The sequence below is a fragment of the Zeugodacus cucurbitae genome, chromosome 4, assembly GCF_028554725.1.
Source record: "Zeugodacus cucurbitae isolate PBARC_wt_2022May chromosome 4, idZeuCucr1.2, whole genome shotgun sequence".
NCBI lineage: Eukaryota > Metazoa > Arthropoda > Insecta > Diptera > Tephritidae > Zeugodacus > Zeugodacus cucurbitae.
Window position 1 is genome coordinate 63,904,284 of NC_071669.1, and position 19,745 is coordinate 63,924,028.

Genomic DNA, 19,745 nt, shown 5'->3' on the forward strand with positions numbered 1-19,745 from the left:
CCAGTTAAATTTAGTTAGAATTTCGTTTTTAGTTTTTGTGGAACAATCTTCTATGATTTAATCAGCTGTATTTGAAGTTTTTTTGGTTTTTGAGGTTTGGAAATCGTACCCTAATGTAGCTCTATATATAAATGTATATCAAGAAGGAGTAAAAGAGAATTTTTTTTAAAGAACTTGATTTATGTTCCTTAGCCATATCCACTCAAGTGGCAACACAACTCTCAAAAACAGTTAAAAAAATAATCATGAATATTTAGTTTTAATAGCACCACTACTTTTTTTCGGCAAAACAAAGGCGAAAGTAGTTTAAGAAGATTATGCGCGACATGCTTAAGATATTCTCAAAATTACGCTAATGAGTTGGCACGTGGTCAGCTTCGCTTTAAATTTTTGGGAATTTGAGGAGGCAGAAGTGGTCGAGCCAGAAAACCGGTGGGAAGTCAATAAAAAATTTAAAATAAAAAATAAAATAAAAATTAAAAAAGTAATTGTGAATTTATGCGAAATACACACCACCTGAGCGCTTTTAGCCAGCCACATATGCATAACAATAGAGCGTAACAGTCACAATGTCTGAGACGGTTGACAACGAGCGTCGATAGTCTAAGCATTTCACAGCAACTACTCAAGTGTGACCGCTATGACGCAAGCTTGACGGCTGGGTGACAATTTGAGCGATCAATCTCAGCCGAAAGACAAATCGAACGCAACTTTTGGAGTGAACGCGAGTTTTGTAACAGTTTTTTCACGCTTAGAATTTCAAATAGAAAAGAGTGACAAAGAATATAAGTTATCTAATATGCAGAAAATTAATGTGGGCAATTGTTTGCTGACACCTAACAATATTTGAGTTTCACAGTTGTTAACGCGCATTTCCGGCGGTCATCAGTCATTTCCGACAACAACAAATGCAACGCCGAGCAACTGTCAAACTTAGCGCCCAGCGAATGGCACCTTTCTATATGCGCACAACAGCAACGCCCCACAGAGCTACTACACAAATACAAACACACAACCACTCGAACGCATGCGCAACCTGTTCAAACGGCAGTTCAACGGTTCAATGGTCCAACGGTCCATCACTAGTGCTTTGTATATATGAAAAAAATCATAAAAAAATTAAAAAAAAAAAAAATTACAAAAATCGTTAAACATTGCCGATAGCATGAGCAACAACAACGGCACGATATACATAAGATGAAATAAATTAAATAACAAGCCATATAGTCGCTGACTTGCGGATCAATTAACCTTGACACTCACTTTTCGGCTACCAACACAGCAAAAATTACAACAAACATATCAAATAGCGGCTGATCTGTTTTGCTTTGTTTTGTTTTCGGTTTCTGATTATGTTTTTTTTTATTTTTTATTTTTTTATTTTTTTTTTCAATTCCGCTGCGGCATCTCAAGTATCGACAAAATATTTTCGGCGAGATTTAATTGTGCGGTCGCGCTGTTAACGCGTTTGCATTTTCGATCTCAGCTACAGCACCAGCATCAGCTTCATTATTTTAATTTCTTATATCTAAAACTAATTTTATTTTTTTATTTTTAATTTTTTTTATTTTTGTTATTTATTTTTTCTTTTTTTTGCTTTTTCGTGCATATTTTTCTACTTCTAATCGCGCACGCTCGTCTTCTTTCTTAGCCAAGACGGAAGGTGAGCATCAGTCTGCGGTATAATCGAAAGCGGTACGGACGTGGCAGCTCTAAGCGGCACTTGGCGGTACGAATTAATTATTTGCTATTTGAATTGTTGTTACTGACATTGATGTGGCGTGGCGTTGGAGTTTTGAGAATTTATTAAAATGATAATTAGTGAAGTTGCTTTTGCGCTGAAGCTCCTGTTTTGAAATGTGTGTGTGTTTGTGTGAGAAATAGCAAAAAAATATTTAAAAAAATATTAAAAAATAATTGAAATAAATGTTTATGAAATAAAAATTGAATTTCTACAAAAAAATTTTTAAATTAAAAATTAAATTTGTAAACAAGTTTTTAAATTCAAAATTAAATTAAAAAAAAATTTGTAAAATTAATTTTTTTTGAATAACTTATAATTATCATCATCAACTAAAGTCCAAAAGGATATGTGAATTATAATTCATTGTTAACAAAAAAATATTAGATTCTCAATATGAAAATAAAATAAAATCCTTTTAATGAAAAAATGTGTTTTTAATGATAATTATTGAAGTGAAGTGAGAATTATTTTTAATTGAAAACAAAAATTAATATAGAAGTTTTCATAAAAAAAAATATTTAAAATATAATTTTTTTATAATTAAATAATTAACACTTAAAATGTTAAATTAAACAAAAAATTAATAAAATAAAATATGAAAAAAAAATAATATTATATAAAAAAATATTAATAACATCCTGACTTCTAAATATAATAAATTGTTAAAAAAACATTAACACTAAAAAATAATGTTTTATTAAATTTAAATATTTTAAAATTTTTATTTATTTATTTAAATCATATTATTTATATAATTAAAAAAAAACTAAAATGTTTAAATTTAATAAAATATTTTTTTTTTAAATAAAATCATTAATATTTTATATTTTATTAAATTTTAATATTTTAAAATTTTTATTTATTTATTTAAATATAAAAAAAAAATATTATTATTTATTTAAATACAAATTTTAAAATATTTAAATTTAATAAAATATTTGTTTAAATAAACTCATTGAGTTTTATAAATATTTAAAGTAAAATTAATTATAATATTATAAAAACAATAACAACTATAATAATAATAATTATCTAATTTTTGTTTTAGGAATTTAAAAATTTATTAACAGATGCATTACAGTTATGCTGATTATATAATAATATATTTTATTAAAAAAAAAAAAAAATTATGAAAAAAATATAATAAACAAAAAAATATTATTTAATTATTAGAATCAATGAAAAAAATTAGATCTGCTTAAAATCGAATCAAATGAAAAACTATAAATAAATAAGTTAAAAATATACTATAATTTTAAATGAGTGAAAAAGTCATTTTTCCTAAAAATTTAAAAAAATATTTAAAATATTTAAATATTTAGATAATTCAAAAATCAAAAATTAGAATTTATTTAATCTTCACAAAAAATTTCGTAAAGCATTAATTAAAAAAGCAGTAATTTATAAAAAATTTTTAAATTTTTATATTTTTGAAATATCCTCCTTTATTGGACTTTGTTTCGTAAATCGAAGGATACATTTACAGTTTCTATTTATAAGAAATAAATAACAATTAAAGAAAAAAAAATGTGAAATATCTGAAGCTTATCTGAGCTTATCTGAAGTTCACAGGGAAGTAATTTCATTGTTATTTTTTATGTTTTTCATATGTATAATTATATTTATATACAATTATCACATATAAATGCACCAACTCAAATACTTAACGGCAATTGCCAAGCCTTTACTTGTACAAACACACACACAGAAATACAACAGCGCGCATGTGCACGAGTCACTTAACTGCACAAATCGCGATATCCCGGTATCTCCAAGTCAACGCCGGCAATGCCTCGCGCATGCCAAATCGCTGTTCAATGCAAAACACGCTGACTTGCAAATCTATAGACACTCTTTCAGAAAAAAAAAAAATATCATTAATTAATTCTAATTTTGCATTTTAGAATATAAAACGGCGATTATGAGAACTCGAAAGTGTTAATAGAATTATACGAAAAAACATACCAAAGTTAAAAAAAAGTGTTTCTCCATAAATTGTCAACTGCAAGTGCCATAAAAGCTTTCTTAGAGTCTAAACTAGTGAAATTAACAAATTTTGCAACTTTTCTTGTACAAAATGTGGCTGAAAGCATTCAGTATAGCCGTGTTGGCGTTATGTGCGGGAGCGAGCGCATCGAATTTGGATCGTTATGAAGGGTAAGTGTGAGTGTTAAAAGGAAGTGAATGAGAAAGAATTGGAAATTTTACTGAAATTTTGATTGAAGGTTATCTAAACTCAAAATTAAAGAAAATTATTGTTTAGCAAAAAAAAAAAAACAATATAAATTTATAATATTTATTCTTTAGATAAATTTTTAGTTTGTAAATAATAAAAAAAAATTTACATATTAAAAATTTAATGATAATTCTTTTTTTTTTAATTGTTAAATAATAATAAAATAAATTAAATATTACTATTTTGAAAATAAAATAAAAATTTATTTCTAAAACATTTTTTTTTTAAACAAATTTAAATATATTAAAAAAATTTATTAAATTTTAAAAAGTGTTTTTTTGCATAAAAATTTCTACATATCCTTATATCAATTAAAATTGTTTATGTTATGCAATTTTTCTAAATTATTTGAAGCCAATCATCGCAGACTGTTTTATTATAAAAATATTTTAAAACATTAATTTATTAAAAAAAATACAATATTACGTTTTTTTAATAAAAAAAATATAAATAAAAATAAATATAAAAAATATTTTTTTTTCTATAAAAATTCTATGAACTACTATTTTGTTACTCATACGCTATGGCAACCAACATTTTTGAAAGTCTTACCACATGCTCTTTTCTACTAACATATACCTATTCAAAATAATAATGGATTATGGTGATTCGAGTTAGAGAAGTTGCACTGTAGTTTTAAAGCAAAATATACCACTCTTGAATATTACAACAACAAAAAAGTGAATTTTCAAAACAGCTTCTTTTCACCAAAATCACCGACACAATCTCTAAGCAAACGACCTTGCCGATTCATTAGCAAATTTTGTTTAATCAAACTGATTATTCCTCCGCTTCATAATTTGTTTAATTTTTTTCAAACGCACTTTAATTCTTAATTAATCACATTCATAATTGGTAACCTTGCACGGTGCGCTCAAGTGGCTGCCAAAAAAAACACACAGAGAGCGGAAAACGAAAGACTTAAGACACGAACTCGCTGCTGGAAATTCATATTTCATACATGCCTTTGACCGAGTTAAAGGCATGTTGTTGTATTATAAAATTTAAATAAATTATTAATAAATTTAAACTGTTGCAAAATCGAAATTTTTGGCACAGCATGAGATTCTATTAAAACAGCGAACACACCGAACATAAATGTATTTTTATATGAAAAAAAGTGTTAATGCAATTAAAAAGCTTGTAGTTATTTTTTTTGCGAAGCATGAATAACAAAAATCAAACACCAGGTGCCTTAAGAGAGCTGTCTTAATATTTGATAATATTTCTTATTTTTTGGGTTTCTTTTGCTGCATTTCGTTTATTTTTTGTTTATTTGCCAAGCGATTTTATTGCATACTAATGCTCACATTTCATGTTTTTGTTAACAATTCAGCGCTGACAGAGTCGAGTGCAAGTAAACAAAAACTATGCTTACATACTTTCGTACATATTTATGCTTTTGTATGTAAATATTTAATGATGATATGCTTTATAGGAGCGCTTAAGTGCATAACAATTGCTGCCAGCATTGTTGTTTGTGTAAATTATTTATTTCAATTGTTCCATGCATACTGAAAACCTATCAAAATGCAGTTAATCACTTAGCAATTAATAGGAAACAATATAAAATGCATATCACATATTTATTTGTTCTTTATGAGTTTATTTAGTGACGCTGCTTGTTGTTGTTAATTATATGCATACATTTGTTGTTGTGTGTAAATAATTTTATTCAGAATTTATAACTATTTTTTAAGTGTTTATGCAACGATTTGAAAGATTTTGTGCTTAATCATCATTGGAAATTATGCGTTCAGAATCTTTTGGTTTGTTTACTATAGTAAAAAACTGAAAAGAAAGTGTAAATATCAATTTCTGTGTCAAGAGTTTGAGTTAAAGTTAAGCCTCGTGTACCGAAAATTAAAGTTTTGTACCGAAAATGGAATAACAGTACCGTAATTCGACACTTTTATACCCAATTTTCGTATTATTTCAATTGGTTATCATTTTGTAGGACCGAATTTGGATGTAACAGTACCGTAGTTCGGTACATTTGTTAGTGGAAACCGAAAAGATTTGTATAGACTATTAATTGAATAAATCTCAGCATAAATGAGAGTACCTTTCCAAAATTTAGCTTATTTAAAATTTTCTATTATAAAAAGCCACCTTCTTCATATATTAGGATTTATTTTTACCTTAGGTGGCAAACTATTCAAAAATATAACTGAAAAGGTAGTTAGTTATATTTTGGAATCTTTTATATTTCCATTATCTTTTTTCTACTTTTGTTCAAATATATTCACCTCAGTTTTGCAGAATCCACATTAGAACCTACATATGTGGTCAACCAAAACTTATACCGAGGAATCAGGTAGTTTCAGATAGATTGCATTATTATTTAGTAGATAGTGAAGCCTCATGTTGTAAAACTAAACTTTTGTACCGAAAATGGATATAAAAGTACCTTAATGCGATACTTGTGTACCGATTTTTTTTAATGTGACATGGATTATACTAATTTCATAATGTTAATAATTTTTTAGTACCGTATTTCGTTGTAACAATACCGTAGTTCTGTACTTTTTGTACCGCATTTAGTTATCTAATTTATATACGGTTTACAATATGATAATTGAATAATTGAACCGATTTTCGTTACAACAGTACAGTAATTCGATACTTTTGTATCGTATATAGATATTATACAACAATTTTATATGGTTCAGAATATGCTAACTTCATAATACTAAGATTATATATGTCATATAATAACAAAATATATCATAGGCTTGGTGAAATTATTGGTAAAAAAATGCATGTCAGGAAAAAATTTCAAATTTTTAATTCATTTTCTTTGCCTTTATTTGCATTAATAAATCTTTAGGCGTTTTATAAATTAAATCTTATACTTTAATGTAGTATGTGATATATAAACAACAAAAAATCGTTACTAATGCAATGGCTAATGGAATTTTTTCCTAAATATCCACTTCATTATGCAAATTATTTCAAATTGGCTCTTTATTTTTGTGGTATTTTTACTGATATGCAGAGGTGATAAACTAAAACATAGCACGAACATTTCTCAAATTCGCTCCACATAAAATATTTCAATACACACATTTAAAGATCTTTAAACGGTATTTGCATATCAAGCTTATATATATTTAAAGTTCCCATCAACGGAAGTTATTTAAAACAAAATTATCACAAACTCATTTATTAATGTGCAGATATACAGTGTTGGCCAAAGTGGCACACAGTCTACCACTTCTCTCTTTTTTATATTTGTATGTATTTGTGACACACATAAGCTAATTGAAATGGACTGACCTTGATGACACGAGTAAACAATTTTGTTGAAAATATATTTGAAAACGGAAGTAAATATTAAACATTTATCATTTATCGCTTTATGCTATGCATGTTATTGAATTTGTATGCATATTTAAGAGTGGCTGTGATATGAACATATTGTCTTAAGTGCCTCACAGCTAATGATAGGCAGATAACATTGGTTTAATGTACGTTTATCCGTTCTAAATTTTGAATATTGAAATGAAGTTGTGTTATTTTTTTGGTGTTAAACGGCGAGTTGGCATATACAGTAGCATAAAAAAATATGCATACGATCGTTTTTTTTTAATATTTTAAAGTTTGAGGAACCTTAAGGGGTTAGGGGTAGTCAGAGACACGAAAAACATGGAAATTTTATTATTATACATTTTAGAGAAAAAATCAACAGTTAATTGGTCTTATAAAATCGAAATTTTGAAAAAAATCTTTGGTTCAAGCCTGAGTTTATTATGCATTCTAAAAGCTGTATAAATTTCATTTTAAAATCTACCGAGCGGTTTTCAAATTACAGCTGCCACCAGTTCAAAAAGCATAGTTTTGAAAAAAGCATTTAAAGTTTCACACTAGCGTGTTGGAGTGTCCGAGCGCTCGTTGTTATTTGTCGAATAACTCTAAAAGCAATTATCGAATAAACTTCAAATTTTCAGAGTATATTTTTAAGACCCTTAACGAAAATGCAAAAAAAAAAAAACGATTTTTTGAAAATCCTGACTACCCCTAAGCCCTTAAAGAACTTTATGAATCGGAGATCAATAGAGTCTTGTTTTTGTTTTACTTACGACATAAACAATATTTTTAACTACCCACTCGAATTTTTCACCTATAATTGGCGGTGATTTCTATTTAATCCTGTTCTGGCTAGCTTTATGATAATATGCTTTTTCATCTGGATCACGTTATTTCTATATATATTTGTAGTAACCCATTTCGAATACTCGGTAAACCCGAAATTCTCATAAGAATTCGATTTCACCTATCTAATATTTCGAAGTTTGGCTTCTCTTTGAAACGCCGGCTCGCCTAGTATTTTAGGCGGTTTTATTGTGCTCTTTAAAGGGTTATTACGCCATCCTGAAATTTTCAAAAAATGTATTTTTTTTTTTGCTGAATTTCAAAGTCTACATATCGCTCATTTACTTGAATAGTGTCACAACTCAAAAAAATCGTATTTTCAGGAGAGCGATTTAAAGTTTTTAATTGTCTCTTATTTAGCAAATATGGAATAATTAAATAAGTTTATAAATAGAGTGTACTAATGCTTTTTCTTGGGCATAAACGTGACCCATTTTGAACTGTGTCGTTATTTGTGAAAAAAATAATTCAATTTCGCCGTCATAAGTCAAATGTGTGGTTTTTGTTGAAAAAAATCAATATGAAAAATTTAATTACTTTACACCAATATCGTTGTAATACAAGATATGTCGTCCTTTCTGAAAAGAAAACCAAATTCACTCTATGGCAATATGTGTTGTAACTCAAAATATGTCTCTCTTTCAGAAAAAATCCATGCCTAATTCTGGCACAACTGAGAAGTGTCGTTATTGTAGTTAAAAAATAATCCAACATAACTAGTTTAATACAGCACATTCTTACTTCACGGTTTATTTTTCTACGCATGAAATTTGTATACAATATGGACGCTGAAATTGCGCACATTTCTGCATACTCAACTCAAAAATCGTGTTTTTTGAGTTGTGACACTATTCAAGTAAATAAGCGATATATTCTAACGAGTATTTTGTGGAGTCGCCGAAAATAATGTCTCAATAATTACGAATGTTATGATCATCAGAAATCAGCGCGGTGGGAACGGGACCGTGTACACGATAACTCAAAAACTATTCAACAGATTGACTTGAAAATTAAAATACATCTTCCTGAATAGATTTTCCACAGAGTGACGTGAGATTTTTTTGAAAAATATGTTTCCAATTTTTTATACGGTATTTTTAGCCCAAAATATAAAATAAATTTTGAAAGTGCTTCCAATTGCGTAAAAAAATATTTTTTTTAACGGCCACATCACTCTGTTCAAAATTTATAACTTTTTAAGAAAAATATGTTTTTACTTGTTTCAGATAAAAATTGAAATGCCAATCATGTACACAATCAAGGAGTGCTTCGGAAAAGTGATCCACGCCAATGCTTATAGCGCCGCCATTTTTAATTAAAAATACTTTTTTTTTTAATATATATAACGCTTAAGATATGTATTCAATTAGCAATAAATGTAAAAAAATCCGACCTCAAACAGTTTTGTCAAAAAAAATTCGTAAAAAACCACCTGATTTTAAGCATTCAGGGTGGCGAACCCCTTATGCATTGTCATACCTCTTCTTCGCCATATATTTCCACGCATTAGTTACCAACTAGTTTAAGGGCTTATTTGCGATTTAGTTATCATAACGAATTTTATAGCCACTTTATCAGATTAATCTTACATTAAGCCTCGCTAGGTCTTCGAATAAAATCTGCATATGAATGAAATAAATGAAAAGCGCCGATATCAATGCTTACGGGTTTTACAAAAAGAAATACATAAAATTTCAGAGTAAACTCATAAATCTTATATGCAAAATCATGTTGTTGTTTTTGTTGTAATTTTATTTATTTATTTTTTATTTGTTTATCAAAGTTTTGTTGTTGGTCACTGTTGGATGACTTCCATGTTGATGCCATAATATTGGCGCCATTAGTGTCAGCCACAAGTGTCTTAAGGTTGTCTGCATTTGTAAACAAATAGCGGCAGCATCTTTATGCTTCTTCATGCTTCTTCATGTTTGTCTGTATGTTTGCAGTTAAATTTGTATAGTAAATAATTGCGCACCTGTTTTATACCAGTTATAACGCTCAACATTGTTTTTTTATGAAGATTAATGATGTTGCGTTGAAAAAATATATCAAGCAGTCATGCTCAAAGTCAAAGCAAATGCTAATTAAGAATTCAAAATTCAAAATATTTCGGCATTTATACAAAAATAAATATATGTCTTCAATTGGTGTAAATATATACCATGATATATGTCTGTGTAATTTTTAGCCATGCCATTGTTTAATTTCGCTTTTTTTGTTGTACGCATTGCACTTGACACTACCGCTACTAAAGTTGCAGCATTTACTGCATTTGTTTGTTGTTGTTTTTATTATATAGTTTTTTTTCTGCGCTCGCGTGATTATTTGTTTTTGATACTCTTTAACATGACAATAGGAATTTCAAAATTTCAGTAGCGAACTGTTGCTGCAATGTTGATGACTTTATTATTGTTGTAATGCTGTACATGAATACATCTTTATTTATGCGTAGTCAGGTGTTGAAGCAACAGTTTTTTATTAAACCGCAACGGATTAAGCAGTCTTTTGTATGCGGACTTTTGTCGATGATGACATTATTTCGTAATTGTCGTCAACATTATTAAACATTTTTGTTATTGTTTGCGCTTAATTTTGAAAATAAATTTTTTGTTATATAAATTTTTTACAACTTTTTACACGAAAATAATCTGTTGTTGACAATGCAGCTTAGCGCCATCATTTGAATAATGAGATATTTATTTCTGATAATTATTGTTAATGATTTCGATCACACCTGGCGGTATTGAGATTTCGAAAAAAATCAAGCTTTTGATTTTTTAAAGATTTTTGAATGCGTAACATTTGATATAATCCCATTATTTAACTAAATAATGAAATGTGAAAAGAATCTCTTAGGGAAAGAAATTCAGAAAAAAGCAGAAAGCTGATTAAATAGAATTTATATAACAAATTTAAATCTTTTTTTACATAATTAAAATGTCACATGACAAAAATTAAAATAAATCATGAATAATAAAAAAATAAATAATAGAATTTATAAAATAGTATATTTATTTTTACATTTAATTAAACAAATCGCATAAAAGAATAAAAAATATCATGATATAAATATAAATATTGCATGATATATTTATTTTTACACTTAATTAAACAAATCGCATACAAGAATGAAAAATATCATGAAATAAATATAAATATTGCATGACATAAATCCAATTATCTCATAACATAAAATACGATGACAGTATTTTTTATACTTGTAATAGTAATTGTAATCAGTCTAAAATTAAGGAGCCAATGGACTAATTGTGATCAATATAATTCGAAGAAATTTTATACATTTAGCTCGCTTTCGCAATAATTTCCTAACTGTTTGAAAACTAACAGTACTTAGACTTAATCTTAATCTGAGAAAAAACATTTCCTTATTGTTATTAATATTTATTTATTTTTAATTTTATAGCTACAACAAATACACAGTCTTCCATGATGGTGAGGATGCCTTCAACTATATGGTCGATCTACAAACAGAATCAACAGAACTGGACTTTTGGCTGCTCACACGGAATATGTCCGTCGTAACAGTATCGCCTGCAGAGCAGAGCACATTTGAGGCGCGATTAAATGAATTGAATGCACCATTTGTGGCCAAGCCGCTGATGGAGGAGATGTGAGTAAACTGATAAGATAAAAAATATTTTTTTAGAATAAAACATAATAAAAAACTTATTTTTCAGGTCCGCTTTCAATGAAACACTCGGCAGTTGTGAGGGTTCGGAGTGCGAGCTGAATCGACCAAGACGACAGGCGCGCGGTTTCTTCTCTCACTTTCCGCGCTATTCAGAGGTTGGTAATCTGATTCATTTCACCCGTTTTGTAATTATCCGAATGCAAATTACTTCAAATTCATAGATTCTAAATTATATGAGCGCTTTGGCTGCACGCCACCCACAAAATTGCCGCTACGAATCGCTGGGTCGCTCTAATGAGGGTCGTCACATTGCGGCACTGTCCATTTCGCTAAACAGTCGTGTGCGTGATCGTCGCGTTGCCTACATACAGTCGGCGGCGCACGGACGTGAGTGGATTACACCGTTAACTGTACTTTATTTGGCCAATGAACTGTTGAATAATTTGCGCGCATTCCAAAGGGTGTTGCAAGATGTTGAAATTTATTTGGTGCCATTGGTCAATCCCGATGGTTATGAGTACTCTTTCACGAATGTGGGTTTGGATTGAAGTTTCTCAAGTATTCGTGTGCCAATTCAATAATTTTTGTTTGTAATTTTTCAGGATCGCTTTTGGCGAAAGAATCGTCATCGCTATCCCGGCCGCTCCTGTGCTGGCGTGGATATCAACCGTAACTTCCCGAACAACTGGAACTCTCATGGCGCCAGTCAAAATGTAGGTCCATATTTGTTGTACGACTCTCAGTTTAATTGGTTTAATAATTTATTCGTCTCTGCAGCTCTGCTCTGAAGTCTATTCCGGCACTGGTCCCACATCGGAACCAGAGACATTGGCAGTCGCACGTTATTTGGAATACAATCGTCATCGCGTCAAACTCAGTTTAGATGTGCACTCATTCGGAAAGTTCCTGTTCTATCCTTACGGTTACTCGAGGTAAGTGAAAAGATCGGAATTTTTCCCCTTCCAAATTTTGAACCAATAGTTTTCTTTCAATTTACAATATTTGTTTCGAAAAATTTTAATCTCGCTAATTACCACAATTTTCAATTATCCTCTTTACTTAGAAACGCCGCCGCCCCCACGCGCAATCTACTGCATTCGGTCGCTCAACGCGCCGCCAACCAAATCGCCAAATACCGTGGCACCCATTACACCGTCGGCACTTCGGCAAGCATACTTTACGAGGCTTCTGGCGGTTTGGATGATTATGCTTATGGCAATTTGGGCATCCCCATGTCCTTCACGGTCGAGTTGCCCGGTGAGAATTTCCAAGTGGCGCCATCCGATATCATACACATTTGCAAGGAGACATTCGCCGGCTTCATCGAGTTTATTCGACACGTTAGTTTGTATTAGTGCAAGTGCCAAGGGGAGGGTCTGCTGATGTTCTGCAGCTTGCAGAAGTGTTGTATGTTAATTACTTAAGTAATGCAATTATTTTTTTATGTCTGTGTTTTAATTAGTATATATTTAAGTAGCAACTTTGTGTACAATTTAATTTAAATGAAATAAATGAGATTTTATATTACGAAACAAAAAAGATGGGAGGTAATTATTGTGTTGTAATTATTGTGTTGGAGGGTTCTTTAAAGTCCTTGGATTTAGGTTTCTTTGATAAACTTACACTAATCCTTGATATACCAACATATTTATTGATTTTATTTCAGTATGGACCAAATGTTTTTACTACAATTAAATCATTAATTACCCTGTACAACACTTATCTTATATGACAGCTGCTATAAGAGGTCCAGTACTTTTCGACATTTATTGGTCTACAACTATGCTTCCGCCGTTTTCCAATAGATGTCTCTAGGGTCAAGCACTGGTCGATTAAATCGTTTTATGTCGATCTTGGACATTTTTGTCAACATTAACCCAACAACAACTTATTCTCAACTGAAAATGTCACTTTTTGAGCCGAATTCTCGACATTTGCACGGAATACGCATGCTGCCAGAAAGATGGTCAAAAGTATAATAGTAGCTAGCGACGGTCAATAATTTGAATAACATTTTTGTAACCGTTTTTATACAAAAAAAGCCTTAAATTTACAAAAAAAAACGGCGGAAGCAAAGTTGTTGACCAATACCATTTTCATTTTTTTTTTCGAAGATATAATTTGATTAACAAATGTTAAGAGGCACACCTAGTGTGAAATTTCAATTTCATATTTCGAATGATTACACCTTTATAAATAACATATTAAAATTTCAAATTGATATCTCAAATAGTTTTTGAGTTATAGCAATTTAAAGAACAGCCGCTCGGCAGCTAGAGAGTCTCATTAGCTACGAGACGTACCTGAGCTATTGTTCAGAGTCTACTGTCCCTTCCAGCCCCTATAACACGATTCCGGTTTTATTGTTGGCTCTCAGGTATACTAAAATATATCATTATAATAATTTCTAGAAATTTTTCACTATCCACGTATAACAGTGAAAATGAACATTTTCTCTTTAAACGCGTTTTTCTCGAAACAGCATTTTCCGAACTTGCTGCAGTGATTACTCAAAAACAAATGATCCGATCACTATCGAATTTTTTTACATGTTCTATATATAGTTCTCCGTACAATGACTTATCGATTTTTGATCTGACCAAAAAATCGAATTTTAGCAGGCCAAAAACGACCAAAATTTTGGGTAAAATTTGACTATTTTTTTTTTTAAACGCCGTCATATTGTCAATTTTTGATTTTTTTATCGTAGGTCATTGTACAGACAATATTATCTAGTTTAACGAGAATTTTTTTTTTAGATTTCATCCACGGAGAAGGCTGGAATCACTGCAGCAGCGAAGGACCATTTTTTTCGCGCCGTTGGAGATCGATTATAACTTAAAAAATATTTAATTTTTTTCTTCAAAAATTTCACTGTATATTCTTGAAACATGTATAAATATATTCTTAAAATTTTGAAATAATTGATAAAGTATTTTTTTGTAATTAAAATTCCCAAAAATCACCTTTTTTATGTCATTACACTAGGTGTGCCCCTTAAAAATGTCCAATCTATATAAATCTATACCCATATTAAGGACTCTTTGGTAACTATATTCTGAAATTAAGAGTAATTTTATTAAAAAACCTTTTTTCAAACTTAGAAGTCAAATATTTCGATTTTGGAGGCTAACTTCTGAAATCGGAGAATACACATTTTTTTATTTCTGACTCAATCTCCAAAGAAAAAAATTGTTTGGTTCAATACCCAGAAAAAAAGTCGATATTGTCGTATAGATTTATAAGTAGATTCAGTAATTAAAATATTTTTCCGTCTCTCTTTTAAGTTCTGAATTGTTTCTTGTCTCTATGTATATAGCTAGACGAAATAACAGTACATTTCAGTGCATATTTATAAGGTTATATATATACCTTATATCAATAAATGTTCTCATAAAACATTAAAAGCTCTTTACATGAGTGCTATAATAATATGAAAAGCTTATTTAAAGCACCATAACATGCACTTGTTATGCTACTGTTAAAACACCGTTACTATAATGTTAAATTACGGTTTATAGGATCTTAGCGAGTTCTTATAATTTTTTTATTCCTGTCAATTTGATTTATTTTCTCTCTGTCTCTCTGTCTTTCTGTTTTATATGACTATCTAATGACAATTTAGTAAAAAAGTCAAATTTGTCAATCAACTGTCATCAATTTGGTATGATATGTCATCACATATGTATGTAAATGACAGCTGACAGCGATTTGTCTTGCAAAATGACAGTTGAATCTTCATAAATTTAACGTTATTTGTTTTGACATCATGGAAATCGAGCGTTATTCTATAGCTTGTAATCGATAAACATTAATTGAATATATGGTAAAAAGAGTTTGACAGATATTCCCAGCGCCACCTAGAACAAAGATTTATGGTCCAAATAATTTTTTATGAGAGAAATATGTATTATATATTTTTTCATTCATTCTTATAAGATATATTTCCTGTCATTACATTCCTATATTTTTTGTTCATTAATGATTAGATCATATTAGTGATAGCGTAAATCACGCCGTACAAAATTACAGATAGCATTACAGAAAAGACTGATTTCCTAGCAAAAATCACGGTAATCGAACAATAATAAATTAATTAAGTAAGCATTTAACTGTCCACGCAAAGTCAAAGTCTTGTAACTTTTTGATTTTGTTACGATACGTAGTATACTAAGTGTTCCTGCTTTGATTTATACGCTTAAGATTAGATTATATAAGTATTTTAGATTAAGCGTTTCGATTTTCTAGAATATAAATAGTGAGTAGTGCAATGAACGAAAATTAAATATTCTAATATTTAGTATACGAGTACTCTTTTGGCAGGCTTTGTTGCATGTTGATAGTCTGATAAGTCAGCGAATACTTCATATACATATAGTAAAAGCTTTAAAAAACCCATAAGTGAGCCAAGTGCTCGTATACTTAATCTAAATTGACTCAGCTTCTACTTGAAAATTTTTGCGATTAACTATGAAGATTAGATTCGGGAATTCAATATTTTCAAAGCCTATATATAGACGGATATTTTCTTGAAATCCCATTTAGTGTTCTAGAGTGAAGTAGTGAACAATGTTAATAAAAACTCTCTTACTTGTTGTTGGAGTTGTGGCACTTGCCAGCGCTGAGAAATATGATGGGTAAAAATTGTGAATATATTGAAAAATTGAACTATATTGAGAAAAAGAAGGGTTCTTAAAGTGGTGGTGTGACAAGAAAGTTCTATAAAAAATATTCTCCAAACGGAGCTCCTACATCGTGGAAATAATTTTTGAAATACTTTATGGAAAGTGTTGAGAATAATTGTGGATATATTTTTTGAAAGAATAGTTCCCTTAATATTTGTCTCTTCCATAATACTGTACAACACTCGGCTTGGTGGTGGACGAAACTATTTTTTTTCCGGGAGATTGAGACACGAGTAAAAAAGTACATTCTCCGATTCTTGAAGTTAGCGTCCAAAATCGAAAAATTTAGTTTTGAAGTTCGAAAAAACTTTTTATAAAAAAATATTAATCACAGGATATATAATAGTTACTAAAAAAATCAAAATTTTGATATAATCTACAATTTCCTCTTAATTTAATGGTTTATAAAATGTTTGGTAGTAAGTAATCAATACTGGTAAGGTTTAATTCAAACACTAAAATTCGATTTTCTTAACTGGAATTATCGTTTACAGCTGAGTATCAAATCTAATTTAAAACACAATACTTCCAGGTACAAAGTTTTTGAAGTGACCCCCACCACCGCTGACCAAATTGAGGCGCTTTTCACACTCTCCAAAGATGCGGATCAATTCGATTTCTTATCATTAAGTCGCATTCCTGGCGAAAGTGCACGTGTGCTCATCTCACCCGAGATTGAGCAGTACTTCAAAACAATACTTGAACAGAAGAATATACGCTATCAACTCGCAGATTCCGATTTTGGGCGCTCCATAACCACTGAGATCTTGGAAAATCGTCTGTTGCGTCAATTGAAACCTTACTCCGGTAGCGGTCGCCTCGGCACTGAGCGTTACTACAGTCACGAAGAGATCAATGCTTACTTAGATGATTTGGCTGCACGTTATCCATCACGTGTTACACTGAAAGTTGTTGGCAAGTCATATGAAGGACGTATTCTGAGAACTATTACCATAACAAATGGTGACGGTCGTTTGGGTAAGAATGTTATCTTGATGGATGGTGCTTTCCATGCACGCGAATGGATTTCACCAGCATCGGTGGTTTATGCTATCGGTGAATTGGTTGAGAATTTCGAGGAAAACGCTGAGTTATTGCAAGATTACGATTGGATTGTGTTGCCTGTGGTCAACGCCGATGGTTATGAATATTCGCAGTTGTCACGCAGTACGCGTTTGTGGCGCAAGACCCGCCAACCGGTGACCATTAACGGTAAGGAGTGCTATGGTACTGATCCAAACCGTAATTTCGGTTTCCATTGGATGGGTAAAGGCGCATCTTCGAACCATTGCTCTGACATTTATGCTGGTCCGAAACCATTTTCTGAACCCGAAGCTGTTGTGGTACGTGACCTCATTCATTCGTACAGCGATCGTGGTATTATGTATTTGACCGTTCACTCATTTGGTAGCTATGTGCTGTATCCATGGGGATGGACGCCGTAAGTAGTTGAAATCGTGAAGTTGTTTGTATAATAGTATTGTAATTATTTTTATTCGCAGCGATCTTCCAGATACTGTTGAGGATTTGCATGAAGTTGGCATGGCTGGTGCAGATGCTATAAAAGCTTACAGTGGATCCACGTATACAGTTGGCTCATCAACTCAGCTATTGGATGAGGCTGCTGGTGCTAGTGATGACTATGCTTTCCAAGCAGGTTTCCCTATTTCCTTTACCATGGAGTTGCCACGTGGTGGTCTCTATGGTTTTGATCCACCAGCATCGTCTATCGATCGTTTGGTGAAAGAGACTTGGGTTGGCATTCGTGCTATGGGAAAGAAAGTCACTGAGAAATATCCAATGCCAAAGGCCGTTTATTTGTAAAAAGCTTGTAGCCAGAGATTTTGTTTTATTCAAATTTCTTCATTAATAAATCTTAAATTTCTTCAAAATCCTGTATTTATAAATTTGTTTTCCATTAATTATATTACCTTATTTAATATTTTGACTTACTTGAAGTACGAAGAATACTGAAAAAGACTCTTGACCTTTTACTTTGAAAAGGTGGTGCTCCCTGTTGTATTCGTCATAACGAAGACCAAATTTTGTATGACCTAATGTTATCGCGAATGATGAGAACTTTCAAAAAATTATTCAATTATTTTCGTGATTCCCCATCAATTTTCTAAGTAATAAATGAATCTAGAAAGATTGTGAAATAAGTGTTTGATACATTTGATTTAAGTGGGACGATTTTTTTTTTCTGATACGATTTCGTACTAAAATTGCTTGATTCAATATTGTTTGAGCACCCATCATAGATGAGGAAAGCCCCCATGGACCGAATTTCCATCAGAAAATTGCTGATGAACCACAACAAAATCGAGTTATTTCGGTGGCGGCTGGTTATTGATTATACTCATATTTACTAAGAGCTAGTCCGCCACTTCCAAACTCTTCGGACATGTACTGTCAACATTTGAACCGTTTGAAGGAAGAGGCGGTCAGATTTGGCTAATGGAGGAATTATGTTTAATAAATCCAGTCCAATCACATCGATAGCCAGAAGATCCGGTAGCTAGATTGCGAGGTTCTTATATATAAATCCACCTTACCTGTCCGAACTTAAACTGTATATACAGAATCGGAAGGTAAATTAAGAACCGGTTTTTTTTCTTTGCAGAAATAACGTTAATCTAGTAACAATAAATTACTTAATTAACAACTATACTGTCTACTCGAAGTCAAAGTCGCGAAATCTTTTGTTATTGTTATCGTATAGCGGGATACATAACTTTACTTTGATTTATGCGCTTAACATTAGATTATTGTCCAATATATAAGATTAAGCCTTTCGATTTTCTAGAAAAGTAATAATAAATAGTACAATGAATGAAAATATAAGATTCGTATAGATATTAAGTAAGATATACATACATATATACGTATATAATGGAGATCATAATAATATTATCTTATACATAAGTCGGAATTTGCTTAAGTAGTGGATGTAAAAATGCGATTGCACGAGGACAGTCTGATAAGTCAAAGAAACATTCTTGAATAAATTTAAAAGAGAACTTTCTATTGCTATCGATTTTCTTGCTATCAACTTTTGTATTCAGTTTACGTTTGGTAGTCATTGAGAACGGATAACCTCAAATATTAGATTGTCAAATATCTTCCTTCTGTTTTTTTGATTTTTATTCAATGCTTTATAAAAAGTGTTACAGTGGCGCTGTCCTGGTGGAACACTACACCCTTCAAGTTGGCCAATTCTGGACTCCTCTGGTCGATCGCCTGCTTCAAGCGGTCCAGTTGTTCGCAGTAGAT

At 30.8% G+C, this 19,745-nt stretch overlaps 2 protein-coding genes across 2 annotated transcripts; both read left to right on the forward strand.

Annotated features, from left to right (window-relative positions):
* The first annotated feature begins 1,585 nt into the window (after positions 1-1,585).
* On the forward strand, positions 1,586-13,326 carry LOC105211117 (carboxypeptidase B). Its single transcript, XM_054229522.1, has 9 exons — positions 1,586-1,729; positions 3,649-3,705; positions 3,798-3,901; positions 11,560-11,766; positions 11,834-11,942; positions 12,009-12,320; positions 12,390-12,500; positions 12,565-12,719; positions 12,851-13,326. The coding sequence occupies exons 3-9, from the start codon at positions 3,822-3,824 to the stop codon at positions 13,140-13,142; spliced, it is 1,266 nt and encodes a 421-aa protein (XP_054085497.1). The 5' UTR covers positions 1,586-1,729; positions 3,649-3,705; positions 3,798-3,821; the 3' UTR covers positions 13,143-13,326.
* Positions 13,327-16,128: 2,802 nt separating this feature from the next.
* LOC105211164 (carboxypeptidase B) lies at positions 16,129-18,371 on the forward strand. The gene is made up of 3 exons (XM_011182496.3): positions 16,129-16,424; positions 17,005-17,913; positions 17,975-18,371. Exons 1-3 carry the CDS (start codon positions 16,357-16,359, stop codon positions 18,294-18,296), a joined length of 1,299 nt encoding a protein of 432 aa, XP_011180798.2. The 5' UTR covers positions 16,129-16,356; the 3' UTR covers positions 18,297-18,371.
* Positions 18,372-19,745: the final 1,374 nt, after the last annotated feature.